The following is a 24,320-nucleotide window of genomic DNA, read 5'->3' as shown; positions in this document are numbered from 1 at the left end:
TTCCTGTCACGTGTCTCTCGCGGCTCCGACACCGCCTCCTCGGCTGGGCCCCGCGGCGCTCCGTAGCTACCAACAGAGGTTAGGCAGGGGCGGTTCTGTGCGCTCCGGTCCGCGTCCTTCAGCCCCGACTGGCAGCAGCAGTGGGCGAGGCTGGGCGGGGACTCGCCCGAGGCGACGCCCCACCTCCCGCACGCTCTTCCCCCGGCGCGACTCGCGGCTGCGCCCCTGTCATGCCCCTTTTGCTGCCAGATCCCTGGGCTTCGTGCGTCCGAGTCCGCGCGCCGGTCCCGGAAGTGGGCTAGCACCCCGCTGTTCCCGCTTCTGGGGGGGCCCGTCGCCGCGGTGGCGGCCACTGCATCTCGTCCCACCTCGGCGGCCCTAGGCGCGGTGGTACCTGCAGGCCCCGAGCCAATGACGGGCCAGGACCAGTCGGCGCCCGGGTCGTCGGTGTTGAGCACGGTGTTCCGCCACGTCCGGTACGAGAACCTGGTGGCGGGTGTGAGCGGCGGGGTCCTGTCCAACCTCGCGCTGCACCCGCTGGACCTAGTGAAGATACGCTTCGCCGGTAAGAACCCGCGCTGACTCTGGGCTCCTGATCCTTGTTGTCACCCCCAACAGGATGAAAAAGGTGCAGAAGGAGGCCTTGATCTCCCCTGCTCCTTCCTGACTAAGAGGCGAGCGTTGAAGTTGCTCTCAGTCCGGGCTCACCTGGAACTAGATGGGAAGAAGGGGGCCTGGTAAGGAGATCTGGCCGCCGTCGCCGGGCTTCCCCAAGAGTAAGGGATGGGGAGCATAGGTAGGAAAGTCAGCGAAAAGTCCCCACTGGTGTACAAAGTGGGACTCAAAGCCTGATTGGCAAAATAAAGGGATTGTCACATTATGGGCATAGCCCTCAACACGGGCAAAACATTCACGGTGGAAGGTTCTTTGAAAGCACAGGGTAGCCACGTGTTCCGTAGCCCCGCCGAGAGGAAAATGCACGTGCTTAGTGCACACTGTCAGCTCATCTCCAGCAGGCATGGTGCAAGGTCCACACTATAGGTAAGGAATAGGTAGGTAGGATCCAAGTGCTTTTTTCTTAATCCTCAGGGGAGGATATGTTTATTGATTGTAGATAGAGGGGAAGGGAGAGAAGAAAACATCAATGTGAGAGAGAAACGGAGGGTTTTTCTCCCACCGAACTCGGAGGAAAAGGGGAGGCCTTCAGGGAGTGCGGGAAGAGGTCATAGCCTTAATCCAGGAGTCACCAGATACAGGATCGCAGTGTTGTATTTTGAGGGGGTTTCTGGTGAGGATGACATATCCAGCATCCAGTCAGGCTTTCCCCTGCCTCTGTGGTTCTGGAGGTGTTCACTAGGGCAGTGGTGGGCAAACTGCGGCTCACGAGCCGCGGTTTGTCGCTCTGTTGACTAATGACTTTGCCGACCACTGGTGGGGCTTAATCACAAGGAACAACAACAGCCTGTAATTATTGGAATCGAGAGACTAGTGACTAGGGAATTACCATCCCTTCTCCTGCCATGCAAGGAATTGACAGGAGGGGAGATGCTAATAGGAGGGGTTCAATGCTTCAGGTTTTCATCTTAAAAGAGGAGGTCTCTAGGTATAACTGGATTTCCTGGTATGTGCAATCCTGGAAATCTCCTTGAAGAAATTTGTCCCAAACTAGGGTGCAGATGAGAGAGAGCTTGTTCTTTGGTTAAATTTTTTGAGTGATTCTGGAGGGCAGTTTTGAAGGTCCTGTAACATAAGAGTCGTAAAACTCTCCTGCCCTGGTTTCCATAAGGCTTCAGGAGATTAGTTAGAAGGTAGTTCAGGGTCCCAGCAGGGGCAGAAAAGGGATCCCTGGGAATTATTTTAGGACTAGAGGCCCGATGCATGAAAATTGTGCAAGAGTAGGCCTTCCTTCCCCCAGCAACTGGCACCCAAGCTTCCCTCAGCTGCTGGCAGGCCCCGCCCCCTGCCCACACCTGCCTTGGCCTGGCGCTGCCCATGTCCGCCACCACCCTCCCTTCCCCCTCCATTGATCACCCCCCCCCCCCCCCCGGCCAGTGGCCTGGGCCTCCCTCTGTGGGGTGATCATGGGGCAATGGTGGGGCCCCCTCACCAATTGCATCGCACCCACCTTGGCTGGCCTGGCGCTAGTGCGTGCCATAGCATGGTCGCCCGGATGGTCATTCTGCTATTTGGCTGTTCAGTTGATTTGCATATTACGCTTTTATTATTATAGAAGACTAGAGGCCTGGTGCACAAAAATTCGTGCACTTGGGTGTGGGGGGGGGGGGCAGGGTCCCTCAGCCCAGCCTGCACCCTCTCACAGTCCAGGCGCCCTCAGGAGATCTTCTACTGATGGCTTAGGCCCACTCCCTGTGGGCCTAAGCCACAGTCTGGCCTCCCTCTGCAGGAGGCGACCAGGCCGATCAGGGGAAGGCGCATGCCACCCCCATCACCCCACCGCTGCTACGGCCGCCCTCTGCCCTTGCAGCTGCCAGAGTTTTGTCCGTAAGGACATTCGGCTATCTGGTCTAATTAGCATATTATGCTTTTATTATTATAGATTACAGCGACACTCAGAGAAAGATAGAATAAGAACTACTAAGAAGGTGAAGCGAGTGATTTAAGCAGAGACACCAGAACGTATTAAGCCCTCAGAGCCCTGAAACACTTTAGAATGACGATGAGCTCCTCTGGTGAATCTTACCTGTTTTGTTGGGTGCCCTTGTCTCATCCGAGAGATTTTGATCATTGTCTCTCCTGTTCTTGTGCAGTATTCTTCGATGGGGGTCTGCTTTCTGGTTCTGGAGAGAGTGCTCTTTCAGGGTCGTGGTCGCCACTGGGGCTCAGTGGATAGAGTGTCGGCCTGTGGACTGGAGGGTCCCTGGTTTGATTCCCGTCAAGGGCACATGCCTAGGTTGTAGGCTTGGTCCCCAGTAGGGGGTGTGCAGGAGGCAACTGATCAATGATTCTTTCTCATCATTGATGTTTCTCTCTCCCTTCCTCTCTGAAATAAATAAAAATATTTTTTTAAAGATATATAGATTGCTGATAGCCATTTGTATCTGTATCTGCAAAGATCCTATCTAGAAGGACTAATATTTTGAAAGTTGGGCAGGAAGTAAGGAGCCATTCTATGAAGGAAAAATCAGTGAAAATTCTGGAGTATTATCCTTTGGAGAAAAGTCACAGTGGCATATAATTCCCATGGAGTCTGAGGCATGCACAAATAAATTATGACATAACGTTCATTGAGCAATTTACTAGGAGCAAGACAGTGAACTGTGCATTATCTCACTGACTGCTCTGAACAACACTGAATTTATTTTCCACATTATACAGATGAGGATAATAGAAGTTGACCAACTTGCCCAAGCCACAGGTTTGTAAAGATAGAGCTGGGATTTGAACCCAGGCAGTGTAATCTAAAACCCTCTGACACTTAACCACTACATCTAGGAATCCCTGGTATACAGTGGCTTGTACATGAAGAAAAGAATTTTGGATTTGGCTAAGGGCGCTGGCCTATCTGACTTGGTGTCTACTGCAAATTTTTTGTCTAGGAACAGAAGAGATGTCAGTGGAGATAATGATTGAGGAACAGTGTGGTTTGCCTAGTAAGTTTAAGTGTGTGATAAGCATTTCATGCCTGAGGAAAGGGAATTCTTGGTACCTAAGAAGATTGGTAATCTTGATGAAATGGGGAGAGTAATAGGAGACCTGTAGGGCTGGGGTGACAGATAAGGCCATTGAAATTGGGTGGAAGGACAAAATTAAAGATCTAGGAGACATAGCAGGGCTTTGTAATAATAAAGCCCACAGCATATGAAATGGTGATAGAACAGAGGAAATTTTGGCAAAATAGATAAGTGAAATCAAAATAGTTGCTTGGCCGTCAACATTAATACTGTAGTTTTTATGCTTTTGTAAAATTAAACCCTTATAATAAAATTATAGTATCTAGTGACAGGGGGTGTTAGTCTTGAATGTACCATTAAATCAAACCTGGACTATTTCCGTGAGTCAAATGCAAGTTAAAACTCAAAGATGTCCAGAGTAGTAGAAAAATTAGAAATTATTTCACATAAGAAATGACTAGAGGAACTAGTTTAGCTTCATGGGAGGATGGGGGAGTGGGGGAGAGCCTGATGTATTTAGAAAACTGTCATGTGGGAAAGGGAGCTGCCTTATTATATGTTGATCTAAAGGGCAGATCAGAAGTTGGATAGAAATTACAGGGAAGCAGATTTTGGCCTGGCAAATTGGTGGTGCTCAGAAATGAAAGTGGTTCAGGGGCTGGATGATACAGGTTAGAAGATATTTTTGTATTGGGTGGGAGGCTGGGTAAGGTGATTGTTGAGACCTCTTCTAACTTTATGATACACATTCGTCCCTCAGTATCTGCAGGGGATTAGCAGGGGATTGGTTCCAGAATCTCTCCACCCCACCCCCCACTCCACCCCATGGATACCAAAATCTCCAGATGCTCAAGTCCCTTATGTAAAATGATGTAGTATTTGCATATAACTTATGCACAGCCTCCCTAAATCATCTCTAGGTTACTGATAATACTAGTTGTTATACTGTATTGTTTAAGGAATAATGACAAGAAAAAAGTCTGTGCATCTTCAGTACAGATGCAACCATTGTAGGCTTAATTACATAGGACATGTCAGCAACAACATAACTTTTTTTTCCTTAAGTATTTTTTATCCTGGTTGGTTGAATCTATGGGTGCAGAAGTTGGGCTATAATTTTAAATCATCAGGAATGATGAGAGAGCCCCAACAAAGAAGAATGTAAATGAGGTATAAAAACAGTAATTTTCTAAAATATCCTGAAAACCTAACCAAAGAACCAAAATGCAGAGTTCAATAACAAGAATAGTATACAGTTGAGTTTTGATATAGTATTATAAGAGCCAGTAGCATAAATAAACTAATATTTATTGAATGGTTGCTATGTGCCAGACAGGATTTTAAGGGCTTTATATGTAATCCTTTGTAATTTTTAGTTAGGTTCTATTATTTTTCTCATTTTATAGGTGAGAAAACTCAGTTACAGAGTTATCAAATAACCTATTCAGGGTCACACAGTAAGTGTTAGAATTGGGATTCAAACCCAGTAAGCCTGATTCCATAGCATATGCTGTTAGTTAGAAACCATAAGTAGGGTAATTTGGTATAGCTAAAGGGTAAAATGCTAAAGGTGGAAATGAAAATGATTCCGGAAAGTTAAGAAGCTGCCAGATTGACACATCTTTTATGCCATGAAAAATGGAAGTCAGGTCTGGGCTTAGGAATGGATCCAGACTAGAGATGTAGAAACTGGCACAGGGACAGCATTTGAAGCTACTTAGTAGTTGAGAGACTATCCCTGTTGAGTGGAAAGGCTGCTGATAGAAATCAGCGTTTGAAAGGTGGGCAGAAGACACGAGGCAACGGAAATATAGTGGCCAAAAAAGAAATAAGGAAATAAGAGGAAAAGCAGGAGAGTGTAGTGTGAAACTAGACTAAAGAAGCATTATAGGAGGTAAAACAATGGCAGGTGCGGCTGAATGGGTTAGTAAGTTTATTTTTTGAGTAATGTTTTTGATCACTTGAATCCTTAATCTTGGATATCTTTACAAAGCTTGTGTTGAAACCTATTTACTTAAGAGACTTCTTGATTATTTAAGAGCTGCTACTCCAACACTTCCTAAAGTATTATTTGAATGCTCAGTATGCCCTCAATAAAAACATGAATAAATTAACGAATGTGTTTTTTAAAATATTAAATAATCCTGGAAAATAATTTCCTCTACCTAAATATGCTTTTCTTCTGAATTTATCTCCTTTATATGAATGTGTGACATCTAATATGTGAATCAGAACTTGAACTTTGCTCTCACCTGACTTTGTGCATCTTTTACTGCAGTGAGTGATGGATTGGAACTGAGACCGAAATATAAAGGAATTGTGCATTGCTTGACTACCATTTGGAAACTTGATGGATTACGGGGACTTTACCAAGGAGTCACCCCAAATGTGTGGGGTGCAGGTTTATCATGGGGACTCTACTTTTTCTTGTGAGTAGATCTATATCAGTTAATAAAGCAAGATGAGTCATTTAATCAGTTTCTCTGAATTAGAAGGGTCAGAAAGAACAGAATGGCTTGTTTCATTCTCTGTTAGCTCTAGCTAACGGAGGCATTTGGTCTGGAAGAAAGTTTTTAATAAGAAGAAGGCAAAGAGGTGAAATGGAAAAACACTCTTACAGAAGCCATTTCTGTGAGAATTCAGGAAAATGGCTTACCTAAATACATTATGGTTCATAATGAAGTTGGAAGAGCAGAAGAGAACAGATCTTGGGACTCCTGTAAGAACATGTACCACAGGAAAATCCCTGCTGAAAACAGAAAGCAAAAGCCAGTGCTTAGCTGAAAGAATTTGAGGCATGTTCCTTCTCACCTCTTATTTGACCTACTTCATCATCTTCCCAGCTCATCCATTTCCTTTATCCTTAACCTGTAAGATAGCATCACATCTGAAAGAACTGCTATTGCATGCTTACTGAGGAAGCCACAGGAAGCACCTGTGGCAGGCACAGTCAGCCTGCTGAGTGTACGAAAGCGTGGGCACAGAGCATCAACTCCCTGCAGGGGAGGAGCACGTGCTGCTTCAGTGAAAGCAAAATAAAATTCAGCTTTAGTATTGTTTACATTTTTTTTATTTTCAGTTCTCAGACATACTTCGAAGAGTGAAACTACGTGTATAAAATTCACGCTATTAGGAATTTCGGAGTTGTATGGGTTCTCCAAAGAGAGTTTCTGAGAACAAGCCATATAAGGTTTATCTGTTGAAACAGTATACTTGTTTCACGTTAGAATGGTATTGTTAACCCTTGGAGAGATTTATTTCGCTGAAATCTTTTTTCAAAAGAAAGTGGAAATCGGAGTTGGAGAAAATAGGCTGACTTCACTCCCCTGCTCAGGAACACGTTAGTGGTTTTCTGTTTTCTGCCAAATAAAGCCCAAATGTCAGCTTGCCACTCACGTGTGGCTCAGTTTTCCCTGTCTCCCCAGTCACCCTTATTAGGACCTTTGCTCATGCTCATCTGTTTCCCTATTGTGACTGTACCTGTCTCCATACTCAGCCAGTGCCACTTTCTACACAAAGCTTTCTGTGATCTCAGTAATAGTTTCTCAGTCTCTTAGGGTACTGCCTGTGTTATCTTTTATTATGATTATTTATGTGCTGCCACCTGTGGTCCTTGTTAGTCTGGAAGGATCCATTAAGAGTTTATCTTTTTATCTACTAGACTTGCCAACCCAAGTACCTGAACATAGATGTTTAGCACATACTTGTTAGGTGCCTTTTTTGGTCTCTTTTGCCTTGTGTGCCCAATCACTGTACCACCTCTGCACCTTCCCCCCTCATAGTTTTCCCTGTCATTTTTATTAATTGAAAAGTGTATCATTAAAGTATTTTATTGCTACTCATATATATTTGGGGAAAGGAGAGGCAGAGTCTTAACAGTAAACCATTCCAGTAAATTCATTCTTGAAAAAGGTCTCAATTTGTGGCTGCATTATGCATTGACTTAGTCTTGAGGCATTATTATTAAGTTACATGCCATTTTATTTTATTATTTATTATGATTTTGTTGTTGTTAATCCTCACCCGAGGATATTTTTTCCATTGATTTCTAGCAGAGTGGAAGGGAGGGGGAGAGACAGAAAGAGAGAAACATCCATATGAGAGAGACACATCAATTGGTTGCCTCTCACAAGGCCCTGGGTTGGAGTCTGCAACCAAGGTACATACTTTTGACTGTAATCGAACCTAGGACCCTTCAGTTCATGGGCCAGTGCTCCAACCACTGAGCAACCTGACTAGGGCACACCACTTTAAAACAGACTTTACTGCTTTATGACACCTACTGAAATACTTATTAATGTTTTATGTTTTATTCTTTTAGTTACAATGCCATCAAATCATACAAGACAGAAGGAAGAGCTGAAAGGTTAGAGGCAACAGAATACCTTGTCTCAGCTGCCCAAGCTGGTAAGACAGTGTGAAATTTAAAATGTCATATTTTCACTATTATTTTATTTGCCTCTTTACCTTTGAACATCAGAGTTTAAATGTGCTTATCTAACTATACTAATCAGTGATCACATGAAATTTCTTAAAAAGCAGGTATTCTTATTGATTACTCTGGATAGATTTCAAAGGTTTTACTTGTCACAGGGTAGTAAAATTTAGAAAAAGTATAAATCTCTAATAGTTTAAAATGATTCGGTATAGTGTTCCTTCAATTAAAGTATAATTTCAGTTTTCAAATTATATAATTTAGTAGCCTTGTTTAATTGCCTCATGTGTGTATAATACCTGTATGCTGAGTAATCATATTCTAATTTGCTTTTAGGAGCCATGACTCTCTGCATTACAAACCCATTATGGGTAGCAAAAACTCGCCTTATGTTACAGTACGAAAGTGTTGTTAATGCCCAGCAGCGGCAATATCAAGGAATGTTTGATACACTTCTGAAAATATATAAGTATGAAGGTGTGCGTGGCTTGTATAAGGTAATGAGTTATTATCAATACATTTGTAATAATTGACCATTGCAATTTCCCTTGCCTCTGTTGTCCCCGTTCTGAATGAGCTGTAGTCAGTTCTAAAAAGAAGCCAAACTTAGGCACGAAACAATTTAATGGGAAGTGAAATATAGTTTACAGTATTGGAATTATACTTTAAGCTGTGTGTCCCCATAAGATGTATTATAACATGGGTGGGTGTGAGAATGAGAACTGTTTAAAACTTTGTCGAGTAACCATTTCACATAAGTTACACATTAAGGTCACCCATTCCTTACTGCCCTCCCTGGAAGCTGTGGTGTTATGGGAATTTGCTTAGTTTAGCTTTTTTTGATTGTCTTTTTTTGTTGTTGTTTTTTATTTGTTCATTTTAGGGGTTTGTTCCTGGACTCTTTGGAACATCACATGGTGCCCTTCAGTTTATGGCATATGAATTGTTGAAGTTGAAATATAATCAGCATATCAATAGATTACCAGAAGCCCAGTTGGTAAGATGATTCCTGGAAAAAATGTATTATTTATTTTTATGGGCATATAATAGATGGAAATGTTGTCATGTTTACTTTGGAAGTATTGTTGTGATGATGAGTACTGACTCTGCCACTAATTTAACTTTCATTTTTTATTTTTAATAAATCTTTATTGTTCAGATTATTACAGTTGTTCCTCTTTTTCCCCCCATAGCTCCCCTCCACCCGGTTCCCACCCCAGCCTCTGCCCTTACCCCCTCCACACACACTGTCCTCATCCATAGGTGTACGGTTTTTGTCCAGTCTCTTCTCGCACCCTCGACTCCCCCTTGCCCCCGAGAATTGTCAGTCCACTCCCTTTATATACCCCTGATTCTATTATATTCACCAGTTTATTCTGTTCATCACATTTTTTATTGGCTTGATTTTTAGATTCACTTGTTGATAGATATGTATTTGTTGTTCATAATTTTTATCTTTACCTTTTTCTTTTTCTTCCTCTTCTTAAAGAATACCCTTCGGCATTTCATATAATACTGGTTTGGCAGTGATGAACTCCTTCAGCTTTTTTTTTTCATCTGTGAAGCTCTTTATCTGACCTTCAATTCTGAATGATAGCTTTGCTGGGTAGAGTAATCTTGGTTGTAGGTTCTTGCTATTTATCACTTTGAATATTTCTTGCCACTCCCTTCTGGCCTGCATAGTTTCTATTGGGAAATCAGCTAACAGTCGTATGGGTACTCCCTTGTAGGTAACTAACTGTTTTTCTCTTGCTGCTTTTAATATTCTCTCTTTGTCTTTTGCTCTTGGCATTTTAATTATGATGTGTCTTGGTGTGGTCCTCTTTGGGTTCCTTTTGTTTAGGGTTCTGTGCGGTCCCTGAACTTTTAAGTCTATTTCTTTCACCAGGTGGGGAAGTTTTCTGTCATTATTTCTTCAAATAGGTTTTTAATATCTTGCTCTCTCTCTTCTTCTGGCACCCCAAAAATTCGGATGGTGGTAGGCTTAAAGTTGTCCCAGAGGCTCCTTACACTATCTTCATATTTTTGGATTCTTTTTTCTTTTTGCTTTTCCGGTTGCGTGTTTTTTGTTTCTTTTTTTTTTTTTTTATATATATATATTTTATTGATTTTTTACAGAGAGGAAGAGAGAGGGATAGAAAGTTAGAAACATTGATGAGAGACATCGATCAGCTGCCTCCTGCACGCCCCCTACTGGGGATGTGCCCGCAACCCAGGTACATGCCCTTGACCGGAATCGAACCTGGGACCCTTCAGTCCACAGGCCGACGCTCTATCCATTGAGCCAAACCGGCCAGGACTGTTTTTTGTTTCTTCGTATTTCAAATCTTTGACTTGAATCTTGCGATCCTCTAGTCTGCTGTTGGATCTTCTGTATATTATTCTTTATTTCAGTCAGTGTATGCTTAATTTCTAGTTGGTACTTTTTCACATCCTCAAGGGTCTCACTAAATTGATCGGCAGTTTCTAGAAAATTCTTGAAAAGCCTTATAACTGTGGTTTTTAACTCTATATCCAGTCATTTGCTTTCCTCCATTTCTTTCATTTGTGATCTGTTTCTTTGTCTCCGCACTTTGGCTACTTTCCTGTGTTGATAGAGTGGCTTTGTGTGCTAGGTGTCCTATAGGGCCCAGTGGCTCAGCCTCCCCAATTACTTGAGGCGGCCACTCTTGGTGCACCCCTTTGTAGGCTGTGTGCGCAGTCTTGTAGTTAAGCCTTGATTGTTGTTGGTATCACTGGGAGGAATTGACCTCCAGGCCAATTGGCTGTGAGGATCAGCTGTGCCTACGCTGGGAGAACTTCTATGCTGGAGACACCCTTATGGGGCAAGACTTGCTTCAGTGGGGCTTTGGTGCTCACTGAGTCTGCCCCTTGAGTGTGTCCCTTATGGATCTGAGGAGTTGTAATCTGGATGATCCCACTCTGACCACTGGGAGATCCAAGGAGGTGCAAATTTAGCCTCTGCCTGAGGCCACCCAGCAGGAGCTACGGAGAGATCTGCAGATTCCTCTTCTTTGTTTGGGGTTTGGAGGTGCCCAGATGAGGCCCAGTTGTGAAGCAATGCAAGCTGCTGTGGGGCCTTGGGCCTTCTTTTGGATGTTCTGGGTCTCACTGGCTCAGCTGCAGTTTGTTATGTAAGTTTAGAATTCAAAGGGCCAGGCTATTCATATGCAAAAGCCTCTGCACACAGCTTGGGTGTGGCAGGGTCTCAGGGAATCAACAGGTCGAAGCAAACAGCTATGGCTGATCCTAAACCCTGCCCTAAGAAGCCCCCGGGTCTCAGTGTCCCATGGTAATTGCTGCAAGCACCTCTAAGAGAAAGCCGCCCTCGAGTTCCACCCAATGCCAGACAGTCCAATATCTCCCCGTATGAATCTGGGTCCCCAGGGTCTCGCCCGGAACTGGAGTTCAGAGCAGTCGGGAGCTTGTGTCTCCCTCCCGATTGAAAAAAACAGCCACGTACTCAGTTGCCAGCCCTCTCTGTGCGAGCGCCTCAGTACCTCTGCACTTTACTTCCGCAGCTCCTCTGAGTCTCAGTGTGCTTTTCTCTTCCCTTCTAGTTGTAGAATTTCCACTCAGCCAGCCTTCCTGTGGTTCTCGATGATGTCGGTTTTGTCTTTTAGTTGTAGTTTTGAAGTGGTTGTGCGAGGCAGCAATTTCAGGTGTTTACCTATGCCGCCATCTTGGTTTCTCTCTAATTTAACTTTTAGTTAAATATTTTATAGGCTAATGAGACACAAATGTTAAATATAGAATCCCTTAGCCCTAGCTGGTGTGGCTTAGTGGATAGAGTGTCGGCCGTGGACTGAAGGGTCCCAGGTTTGATTCGGGTCAAGGGCACATGCCCAGTTGTGGGCTCGATTCCTAGTAGGGGACATGCAGGATACAGTTGATCAATGATTCTCTCTTCATTGATGTTTCTATCTCTCCCTCTCCCTCTCTGAAAGCAATAAAAACCAATATTAAAAAAAAAAAAATAGAAACCCTTAATTGCTCAAAACTTGTGTTAAGAGGGGCAATAGTATTTTTCACTTCGGATCTATTTAAATGTTTGTTTTCCTACATAATTTGTATGTTTATATTTTTAAAGAAATCCTGTCTAAAGAAAGACATGTTTTGTGTTGTCACTTTAGAGCACAGTAGAATATATATCTGTTGCAGCACTATCCAAAATATTCGCTGTAGCAGCAACGTACCCATATCAAGTTGTGAGAGCTCGTCTTCAGGATCAGCACATGTCTTACAAGGGTGTGTTGGATGTTATCACAAAGACGTGGAGGTGAGAGCATGTGGCGTATCAAAATGGCTCTTAGGAGGTAGCTTGCAAATCAGACTGTCCAGTTGACATTAGTTTTATAGCATAGGCCAGTGTGCTGTGGTGAGCACATGGCTGGTGGCCCCTGCTTCCCCACTTCCCATTTACTGCATAGAGGAGCATGGATTTAATCTCTCTAAGGCTTGATTTGTAAAATTAGAACATCTAGACTGACAAGGTGATGATAAAAATCAGATGAGATCTGTGAAAGTGTTTTGACAAATTAATAAAACAAAATTTAGATGTTATAAAATATTTGAATGGCCTATATTCAAGGAAGTCTTAAAAGACCTTGTTTAATACAATTAAGAAGGCCCCACACCTGCTATGGGCACCATAACTTTTGCAAATATAACAGGTCCTCGAATAACCTTGTTTCATTATAATGTCGATGAGATGCCATAGGACCTTAATTCTTGTTTATATCAATTAGCCTATGGTAAATTGGCTTTGTGATGTGTCATTTCACTTAAAGTCGCAGAACCTATTGACTACATTAAATGAGGGCTTATTGCACTAGTCTCCATGTATGGAAGAAATGCTTGTTCTTTGGCATGCGAATAGTTAGACTGTTATAGATAGACATCCTCATATTCACCTTTACTTCTAAAAGGCCAGAGCAGAATATTTAACATGTTTAAATTAAGTTCAGTTTGGTAAATATTTATCAAGAATCTAAGTGACAAGATCCAAGGCCATATTCCTATTTTAGGCAATAAGGACATAAAGTTTTATTTTAGTATATGCTATCTTTACTGTTGTCTTGCATTTATATAATATACAAGGTTTTTAATGCCTACATTAGATCAGTTAATACTCCTGCATGTTATACCTTTAAAGGCATTTAAAAGATGGTTATCGTTAAAGCACTTTTCAGTTAAGTTTTGAGGTGTCCCTGTCCTCTCTTCCTCAGTCAGCCCATAAAAGGAATGTAAGCCCCTACAAATGGCTCATAAACTACATTACTTCAGGGTGTTGAAAACATGGACTTATATCGCAGTGAGGTTTGATTGCTGGCTCCATGCCCCATGTCAGTTAAACTTTTGTATCTGCAGCCTAGCTATATCGGAAATTAAGCATGTCTCTATTTTTCCCTCTAAAGGAAAGAAGGCATCGGTGGATTTTACAAAGGAATTGCTCCCAATTTGATTAGAGTGACTCCAGCCTGCTGTATTACCTTTGTGGTGTATGAAAATGTGTCACATTTTTTATTTGACCTTAGAGAAGAGAAGAAGTGAGCAAAAAGAAGATAAGTCCAGGACATCTGCCCAGGGCAGCAACATGCTCCTTTGTGTTTGAAATGTAAAGCTCATAAACAAAATGGTTCTGTAATCATCAGAAGTCAAAAAACCACTAAATCTTCACAATGTTTTTCTGCTTTTGCCTTCCCCATGTATGTGGGACTTGGCTACCTCTGCCTAAACTGCCTGCCATTATCACAACAGTAAAGCTGACATCAAGTAGAGAGTTTCACAGATTTCCCCACTGTTCACGTAGAAGCTGTTTTGCAGCATTTGCTAAATGGATTAGATGAATGTCCTTTTTTTGAACTCATTTGCCTGTATTAGCTTTAAAATTGACCTCTGAAGCAAGAAAATGGCTTCTTGTAAGAATGTCATCACTGTTTCATGGGTAGATTAAACTTTGAGGATTTGATGGGAAAGATATTGCCCAAATCCAGACCATTTTGGTGAGAAAAACAGAATTGCTGTACATGTGCTTTAGTTTTAATTCAATTGGAATATATGAACTAGAGAAATTTGAGAAGTTACTTACTTCTCCCAATTTGAGAAATATCTGACATCTATTGTCATTCCACCATTGATTTTATTTCCAGAGGTTCTTCTATAATTTAAAATGTAATCCTGGATCACACTATTTTTTGGCATGGGTACCTACTATATTTTAAATTTTATAAACCAACTGGAATCCAGATGTGTCAGCCCTTTAGCATATAAATCACTTACTGGAGTTGCAAATAGATCAACTTATACAGATACTGAAATCACTGGGATGTGTTTGTTGACACACTGCATATAGCTGAGAAACTTTAATTTCCTACTTCATGAGTCATTGTAAATATCTATAAATATAAAGTTCTGCCCCAAAATGATGCCAGAATAATGCTAATATTTTTATTTATCATAAACACCCATGACGGCTATTGCACTACCATCTATTTGTTGTAAATAAAACATTGTGGTTTTGAAAGCCATATTTAAATAGTTCTTTGAAAATAAGTCTATTTTTTTATATTTTAAAAATAAAGGTAAAATGATAAGTACCTAGTTATATTTACTATAATTTCTTGTAACATGCCCAGGAATACTTTATAAATTAAATGTGATGTATTTTTTCATACTATGATTATACTATAATTCATATGAAATCCTGACATTAGTCACTATATGGAAAGACAAGCTGCAGTTGATATTTGGAGTTTTAGAGGTAGTGTCATTATTTGAATGCCTCTTATGTACCCCAAATTAATAAAACATAGTTTCTGTCCTTTAAGATCATATATGCTTGCAGAATAAATAAATAAACAGTAAATAACTATGTTCTTAGTTAAGAACATGCAAGAACATTTTTACAAAGCCCTGTAAGAGTTCTGAGACAAGAATTCATTTCCCTTCAACAAATGGTTACTGTGCTCCTGCCCTGTACCAGGTATGTTACCACACAGTGAGGATATAGCAGTAAATAAGCCAGACAACTTTCCTGCCCTCAGGGAACTTGCATTTTATTGTGAGTGCTGAAAACACACAAATGTAAGCATAATAAAATTTCAGGTATTAAATGCTATAATAAAACTAAAGCAGGGTTATAAATAGTGTTGCTTTCTTAGGTAAGATGGTTGAGGCCAGGGAAATTCTCCTCGAGGATATAATTGAAACATCCTATATAATAAAAGCGTAATATGCAAATTGACCAAACAGCGGAACGACCAGTCAGTGGAGCCAGGGAGCAGGCGGTGCCAGTCCAGCCAAGGTGCATGCCAGCAGGCAGAGGGAGGGGACGGCAAGGGGGGAGGGGGGAGGGGGGGCAGGGCCGTGCTGGCTGGCGCCATCCCCTGATCAGCCGCTCAGTCGCCTCCCACAGAGGGAGACCAGCCGTGGGGTGATGGGGGCAGCGCCATCCCCTGATTGGCCCGCCTAGTTGCCTCCTGCAGAGGGAGGCCAGACTGCAGCTTAGGCCCGCTCCCCGTGGGCTTCCGGATTGTGAGAAGGCACAGACCGGGCTGAGGGAGCGCCCCCCCCCCCCCAAGTTCACAAATTTTCGTGCACTGGGCCTCTATATATATAAAAAGCTAATATGCAAAGTGTCCCCTCGGGAGGGAGATCGGGAGTTCAATCGTTTGCTATGACGTGCACTGGCCACCATGGGGTGGCACAGAATGAAGGAAGGCCCTAGCCAGCAGCCAGGGAAGGGAGGCTCCAGCCGGAAGGCCCCAATAGGCCCTGACCACTGCCCAGGCCTAGGGACTGTACCCAAGCATGAATTTCATGCACTGGCCTCAAGTTGAGGAAGTAAGCCACAATGAGAGGAAACACACCAATAGAAAATAGGAAATTCAAAGGCTCTGAGGCAGGAATTTACTTGGGTAGAGGGAATCTGGCCAGAAGACGTTGGGCAGGTGGCTATTACAGTATGGTGAATAAGTGCAGGTTCAGGAGCCAGGCTGGCTTCAAATTTCAGCTTTCCCTTAGGCAAATAATTTTACTTCTGTTCGTCTCAAATTTTCTCATCTATAAAATGTGTCTTAGATCAGTTCCTTCATAGCAACACCTGAGTTAGGGATTCTTAGGCAGGTGACTTACTTATTGAGGGAGTGCTCTTAGGGGAAATCTGTAGTGGAATAACGAAAACAGGATCCGGTAGGGGAAGAAGAGGTTTCTGAATTCCAGCCACAGCCTGACCCTATGGTGTATTCTGCAGTATGGGTTGGATCCCATACATTGTCCCTGCCCAGAGTTGAGAGGCTGGGCTATTATGTTCCCACATCAGGCAGTCATTACTACCTGCAGTGGGGGGAGGAAGAGCGGGAGGGGTAGCTAGGTGCCTCTGCTCGGCTAAGGGCGATCCTCCAAATAAGATGGAGGTAGGAGCTGTTAGCAGCCAACACCTGCTGCCACTGGGCTATGGTGCACCAGCCCTGTAAAAGGGGTCTGGGTGGGCCATCAACAGAATCTACTACAAATGAGGATATTAAAAATACGTAGGCATAATTACACTCAATATTTGACAAAGGAGGCAAGAGCATACAATGGAGAAAAGACAGTCTCTTCAATAAATGATGCTGGGAAAATTGGACAGATAAATGTAAAAAAAATGAAACTAGACCACCAACTTACACCATACACAAGAATAAACTCAAAATGGATAAACCACTTAAATGTAAGTCGTGAAACCATAAGAATCTTAGAGAAATCATAGGCACCAAAATCTCAGACATCTCTTCGAAGCAATGTTTACCAATACATCTCCTAGGGCAAAGGAAATTAAGGAGAAAATAAATAAATGGGACTATATCAAAATTAAAAGTTTCTGCACAGCAAAAGAAACCCTTAACAAAATGAAAAGAGAGCCCATTTCATGGGAGGATATATCTGATAAGGGGTGAATTTCCAGAATATATAAAGAACTCATACAATGTAACAAAAGGAAGACAATCCAATTTAAAAATGGGCAAAGGACGTAAATATAGACACTTCTTCAAAGTGGATATACAGATGGCCAAGAGACATGAAAAAATGCTCAAAGTCACTAATCATCAGAGAGATGCAAATTAAAATGACAATGAGGTATCACCTCACACCTGTCAGAATGGCTACCATCAACAAATACACAAAGTGTTGGCAAGTATGCGGAGAAAAAGGAACCCTCGTGCACTGCTGGTGGGAATGCGGACTGGTGCAGCCACTGTGGAGGACAGTATGGAGTTTTCTCAAAAAATTACAAATAGAACTGCCATTTGACCCAGTGATCCCACTTCTAGGAATGTATCCTAATAAACCCAAAACACCAATCAGCAATTTACAATAGCTAAGATTTGGCAATAGCCCAAGTGCCCAACAGTAGATGACTGGATAAAAAGGCTGTGGTACATTTACCCAATGGATACTATGAGGCAGTAAAAAAAAAGGATCTCTTACCATTTGTAACAGCAGGGGAAGAGCATTATGCTAAGTGAAATAAGCCAGTCAGAGAAAGACAAGTATCACATAATCTCACTCACAGGTGGAATCTAATGAACAAAATAAACTGCTGAACAAAATAGATTCAGAGACATAGAAGCACGGAACAGAAGCATGACGAATTTCAGAAGGAAGGCGGGGTGGGTGGGGAGAGGTAACCAGGGAATTTATATGCATATGTGCATAGCCCATGGACTCAGACAATAGCTTGCTGTTAAGGCCTCGGAGGGGCAGGTGTGGGGTAGAGAGGGTCAATGGAGAGAAAAACAATACTTTCAACAATAAAGATTAAAAAAATTGGGAAAAGTACATCGGTTTAGGATTACTGACAGGATTAAACGGATTAATCCAAGTAAAGTGCTGGGCGGGTAAACATTAGCAGGGGCCAGACCTTAAGGCCATGGTAAGGGGTTTAGGTTGCATGAGAGATCACTCTGGTGTCTGTGGAGCAACAATTAGGAGACTGTCAAGAAGCAGGATACTAGTCAGGCTAGCTAGGAATCTGGTGGTATGGTGGACTTGGTTGATGGCGTTGGAGGTAGTTTATAGCCTGGAGGGATGAGAATAGGATTTATGGAGGAGAAAATATTTAAGCGGGGCCTTGAGATATTTCAAAGGGAACCTTGGGACCATGGGAAAGAAGCACAGGTGACATGTCTTGAGCAGTGAGTTGACACCAAGGTAATGAAATGGAAGACAAAGCTGAACGATTGGGACCCAAACATGAGAACTCTCAGGGCTTTATTAAACCTGTTTGGGTTTTTTTGATGGATAAAAGTGAGAAAAATGAATGGAACAGAGAGGTATGGCTACATCTTAGGGGCGACAAAGGAAGACCAATCAGATAGCAGGCGCACACTCAGAAAGAAGGGGTTATCAACCATGTACTTGTTTCAGTAAGATGAAGATTAATGCCACTGATAACTAAATAGATTCAAATTATAGAGGCTGAAGACAATGATTGCAGGCAGCTACACAGGTGCGGCAGACCGTACACCTTCATTTCGCTAAAGACTTCTTTCTTGGACTTCAGCAGATGAAGGGAAAGTAAAGAATTTAGCCTTAAAAAGTGCTGGGAGTCTAGGAAGAGTAGAAGTGGGAGGTTAGCAAAGGGAAAACCAGAGCATGATCGTAGGGAGCATGTGCAAAGATTTAAGGCCAAAAAACAAAAATTTTTAATGGAGCTAGGCACCAGAGAACAAGCCTAAGGCAAAAGGTGATTCAAGACAATGATGGGTGCCATGCCTTGTGAAAAGAAGATTATTATGTTTCAATATGTACTTTAAGAGTTTTCTTTTTTAGAAAATATATTTTATTGATTTTTTACAGAGGGGAAGGGAGAGGGAGAGAGAGTTGGAAACATCGATAGAGAGAGAAATATCAATCAGCTACCTCCTGCACACCTCCTACTGGGGATGTGCCCAAAACCAAGGTACATGCCCTTGACCGGAATCGAACCTGGGACGTTTCAGTCCGCAGGCCGACGCTCTATCCACTGAGCCAAACCGGTTAGGGCAAGAGTTTTCTTTTTTTTAATTGAATTTATTGGTGTGACATTGGTTAATAAAATTATACAGGTTTCAGGTATACAATTTTATACTACATCATGTATATATTGTATTGTGTATTTACCACCCTAAGTCAAGTCTCCTTCCATCACTATTTGTCCCCCCTTTATTTTCTTCTACCTCCCCCCCATACCCCCTTTTCCCCTTCATGTTGGTTTTTAAACACCACACTAAAAAGGGATATCAACTAAAAGGTACTTTTGAGTTCACAAGGCATCAGAGAGAAATTTCTTTTGAATGTGGACACTTAACTGAGTATAAAATCATCCAGATCAAGTATGTATTACCACTTACATAGCAAAGTCTTTTTAGTGATTATAGAATTACTATATTATAGAAAAAAAATATTGAGACATGATTTAACTTTTATGTCTGTTTTCTAAAAACGTGTTAGGTAACATGGAGAATGTATGTGAGGTAAGTTTTGGGTTAAAGTCTTAGGTTTCTTTCTAAATGAGTAAGTAGGAAGTGAACACCCGCTATTGGCTGCCCTGCATCTATTTCTCCTCCGAGTAACCTATTTCTTTTCAGGACCTACCCCTCCCTTCATTCACCTTAGTGCTTTAGATGGAATGAGCCTCACCTGCCCCAGAGGAGGGCCCTGGTTAACAGAGCCAATCTGAAGGTGCCATCTCTATTCCTAATGGATGGTTTGGAATTGACAGTTACCTAAGCTGGCCCAGCCAGATGCTTAGAGACATTACTTTCTTACTATACTGACGTCGATTTTCTCTTGGCTGTTTCATGAATGAGGCTTCATGTAACTCTCAAAGCTCCTCAGATCCAATTTAGGAAAATGAATTGGGGGGAATGTGTCCAAAATGGAGCCAACACCAAAGAAATGACAGTAAAAAATTAAAAGGAAATTAGATTCTACCTCAAACTGGGGGGAGAAGGGGGAGAGGATTTAAAAAAATACTTTTCTTTCATATAAGCTTAAGATGTAACTATCTAGAAAAAGGATTCGAAGGAAGGAAGGAAGGAAGGAAGGAAGGAAGGAAGGAAGGAAGGAAGGAAGGAAGGAAGGAAAGAAACTCGGTCCTAAGTCACATTATATGAGATTCTGGGTCGGTTGTCGCCCCTAGCACATGTACCTCTGTAGTTTCAATTGGGTGAACCATTAAATTTCCCTTTACTTTATAAACCAGACTCAGTTGGGTCTTCCATTACTTATTGCAACTGAAAGCTTCCCATGTGACAGAGAATCTGGGCAGAGACCCTACAGTCGGCCACTTCCCCATCCATCCTGATGCTGGAGAGCTCTTGATTCTGTGGAAATTGATGTCACCTTCATTAAAAGTGAGCACTTTGGGATCCTTACACATGTTGTGTAGGTTCTTTAGAATGTTTTTAGTTTTATAGGAAAACATTATGTTACTTAATATTTATGAAAATTAAAAATTATTCAACTCACCACGAAAAGCACAAAAGAAGATTGACCAGTAGACTTAGAAAAATAACTGAAATCTGCTTATGGTAAAAAGGCCCAACTGTACAAAAGCCGGGTGATTGGGAAGTTCTCCCTAGGTATTTTCTGAGATCGATATTACAGGACTGTACGTTCATATTAAATTTTAATGTATGTTCATTATGAGATGAGGCTTGTTCTACTAAAGGCTAGGAAGTGATTAAACCAGTCCACATTCAACATGTGAAAAGAAAAAGCAACAAGCTGCTTTTGTTAAGTGACTCACATTAACCTCTTCCCCACCCAGGGTCTAAACTAAATCAGAAATAGACAAGAAGTAAGTGGAGCATGAAATATGATCTTTATTAGCGATAAAGCTGAAATCAGAGAATGAGGCTTATGTCGGTATAAGAGGGGGTTTCCTTATACCAAGCCCCAGGATCACACAGACACACCCATCCAGCCACAGACAACAATGGACCACGATGATTTTACAGCCTGCCCTTGTAAAACAGGGCAAGGAGCGGTGGGGCGGGGAGGGGGGCGGTGCATGCTCTCTGTGAGCACCTTATTCCCAAGGAGAGAAGAAAAAGTGCTACTCACGCTCACTTCCTTGTCCCAAACTCACCAAGTAATCACAGCTCTAGGAATCTAGGTACAGCCAGGAGCCAGAACACAGTAAGTTTAACAGGAGAAGCTGAAACAATTGATCAGTTAGGAAAGAGTAATAGGAATATGTTAAGAGAACTCTAATGGGTACCCTAGGGCTGAGGGAGAGTACCCAAGGGAGGGCAAGCATGGAAGAGGCCCCCCTGGCATTCAGACGCCATTGAAGAAGGTGTGGGTGCAGGCCACGGGGTGGTGAGAACGTTTACTGGTTTGCCTGGCCAGAGCTGGTTCAGAATCACCTGAGAAGCAGGAAACCAGCCTCTGGGACACAAGCCAGGCAAGGCTGGTGAGCAGGTTGCAGAGGAAGTTGGGACTTGCTGCAGGTGCAAAGCCAGGAGCAGACCTTTTCCACATTGGAAAGGCCTCGGGAACAAGCCTGTAGGCGGCTGGCAAGCTAAAGCGAGTGGAGGGGCATGCCGGGGAGTTTGAGGCACTGCTAACAGCAGGAGGCCAGCCTGCAGCACAGTGAGCAAACAGAGCAAAGCGCCATCAGATGTCCACACACTGACACATACACACACCACCGACGGTGTCTGCAGCCAGAGCGAGAAGAAAATCATTGCAGGACACTGGAACCGGTAGGAGAAGCTTTTTCCTCCGGCAATGCCCCTCCAGTATCCTCTACTGCATGTGCTCGTTCCAAAGGAGAAACGCCGAGAGCCAGGCCATTACTGCAGAGCAGGATGAGTCTGGAGCTGCTAAGAGGCTCCATCGACTCCTTTGACTACTCAGCTTCCACATGCACCCTTCTGCAAGGTGTGAATTCCTGTACGACAACAAAGCAATTAATTATATTTTAGCCTCACCAGCTGCCACTACCCTTCTGACAGGTGAAGTTCTTGCCCTGCTCCCAAAGGAGAAGACACAAGGTCCCAACAGTCATCGAATCCATTTTGCCGGCTGTGTTGATTACCGCTCAAATGCAGTCATGGTCCCCGTGAAGGTTCTGTTAACTAAACACTATGGTACTTTGTAAAGTTGACGTCCACCAACTTTAACACATAAACTACCAATGGGAAGGAGGGGAAAGAAGAAAAGAGTGAGCATATATAAATAAACATGGCATGTAACGAGAAAATATGCAAAGCTACCACAGGCCCTAGTCTTTTTAATTGGCCACAATGGAAGTTGATATCTATCACCTTCACTGTTAACTCCCCATTCCATATTTTACTTGCCCCGAGCCAGAACTCACAGCTCTGGGTGCTTTACCTGGTGGAGTGATCCGAACCTTTCTTCTCCAGGGGTCTGAATCCTCAATCATCCTGCCCTCTTCTGGTTCCTGTGAAACCACTAACCTTTGCTGTTGGCATGAAGTTTTAGGAGAAACCTTATAAAGTTTCCAGAATTTAGAATCATTTGCTGGTGCAGGCAAACCAGCAAACTCCCCTGTCACCACTCAATGGCCGACAACTGCAGCTTCCCAAACAGCATTTTCTAACATGGTCCTCGTTGCGTCCGCCATAGCAGCAACCAATTTCCCTTGGCAATTGGGGTCAATCATTCCAACCAGTAGATTAACCTGTTTTTCACCTGTTGGTTCAGTGGTATAAGGAGTGCAGATGGCCAGGCGGCAGTCTGTGGTAGGCAGAAGTCTAAGATGGACCCCAGGATTCCTGCCCCCTGGTGTACACACCCTGTATAATTTCTCCTTGTGCATTGTCGGGGCCTGCAAATATAATTGGATATCACCTCCATGATTATGTTATATGGCAAAAGGGATTTTTGCAGGTGTAATTAAGGTCCCTAATCAGTTAAATAAAATCCAAATGGAGATTATCCTGGGTGAGTCTGACTTACCTAGTCAGGCAAGTCTTGCAAGAGTTCGTTCCCTTGCCAGTTTAGAAGAAACACAGCCCTGTTGTGAGAGGAGGGTCTATACGGCAAGGGCCCGAGAGCAACCTCTAGGAGCTGAGAGTGAGAAAACAGGAACCTGAATCACACCGCTGTAAGGAATCTAATTCTGCTAACAACCTCAGGAGCTGGGAAGAAGATCTGGGGCCTCAGATGAGATCACAGCCCCAGCCAACACTTTGATGTCAGCCTGGTGACACCCTGAGCAAAGGACTCAGCTAACCTTGACCCACAGAAACCATCAGATAAATAAATTTGGGTTGTTTTCAGCTGCTAAATCTGTGGTAATTTGTGATGCAGCCAATAGAAAACTAATATGCAGTCTCACCTTCCAATTTGGTGGAACCAATGTTGGTCCCTTGGTGGAAGCATTCTCCTTTTGGATACTAAGCTCTCCAAACCATCAGAGCTCAAAGCTGCCAGGTCGGGGAGCAAAAAGCCTGCAAATGGGTTATTAGGTGTAATAGTGAGAGAAGCCAGTCCCACGTCTCCCACTTGTGTTCTGACTATAGGAGAGGGAATACCATACATAGCTTTCTGATCCAAAGCCTATTGCACCCTGTAAGGCAGATCCCCAGTTCAGGATGCTGTCTACCCCCTGGTACCATATGAGTCCTCAATAAGCCATTTCACCTTTCGTAGGCCAGCCACTTCCAGGGGGTGGGGCATGTGGTAAACCAGCTAATTCCATGGGTCGAGCCCCCATTGCTGCACTTCTTTGCTATGAACTGATGTTTCTTGATCAGAAGCAATGCTGTGCAGAATGCCATGACAGTGGATTAGGCATTATGTGAGTCTGTGGATGGTAGTGCTGGCAGAAGCATTGCAAATCTGTATCCAGAATATATGTCCATTTCCATGAGAATGAATCTCTGCCCCTCCATTCCAATGTCTTCACCTGCCACTAGATGGCTGGCTTGTCCCCCAACCCCCATCCCAGGGATGGGTGCCATATTAAGGATTCAAGTTGGTCTCTATTCAACAGTAGCACTAGTGAGGCTAACCTTAGTAATGGACGTTCCATGTTATTGAATCCATACGTAGCCTCCATCCTTGACACCATGGCCTTTGTTCATGGGTCCATTGAACTAGCACTGGAGTGGCTGGGGAAGGAAGCCGACTGACATCCAGAGTATTATTTCTCCACCTCATTATTAAGAGCCTCCTCTGCAATGGATGCTCTTTGGTAGGCATTCACATGGGACACAAATAGCTTCACAGTCTACAACTATTCAAAGAGG

General features: G+C 43.0%; 1 protein-coding gene across 1 annotated transcript; it reads left to right on the top strand.

Moving 5' to 3' along the window:
• The first annotated feature begins 5 nt into the window (after window positions 1-5).
• Window positions 6-15,210, top strand: SLC25A32 (solute carrier family 25 member 32). The gene is made up of 7 exons (XM_080646590.1): window positions 6-565; window positions 5,911-6,061; window positions 7,954-8,039; window positions 8,404-8,564; window positions 8,951-9,064; window positions 12,201-12,346; window positions 13,485-15,210. Exons 1-7 carry the CDS (start codon window positions 412-414, stop codon window positions 13,618-13,620), a joined length of 948 nt encoding a protein of 315 aa, XP_080502716.1. The 5' UTR covers window positions 6-411; the 3' UTR covers window positions 13,621-15,210.
• Window positions 15,211-24,320: the final 9,110 nt, after the last annotated feature.

The sequence above is a fragment of the Plecotus auritus genome (genome assembly GCF_963455305.1).
Source record: "Plecotus auritus genome assembly, chromosome: 11".
Lineage (NCBI taxonomy): Eukaryota > Metazoa > Chordata > Mammalia > Chiroptera > Vespertilionidae > Plecotus > Plecotus auritus.
This window is presented reverse-complemented; position numbering and strand designations above follow the sequence as displayed.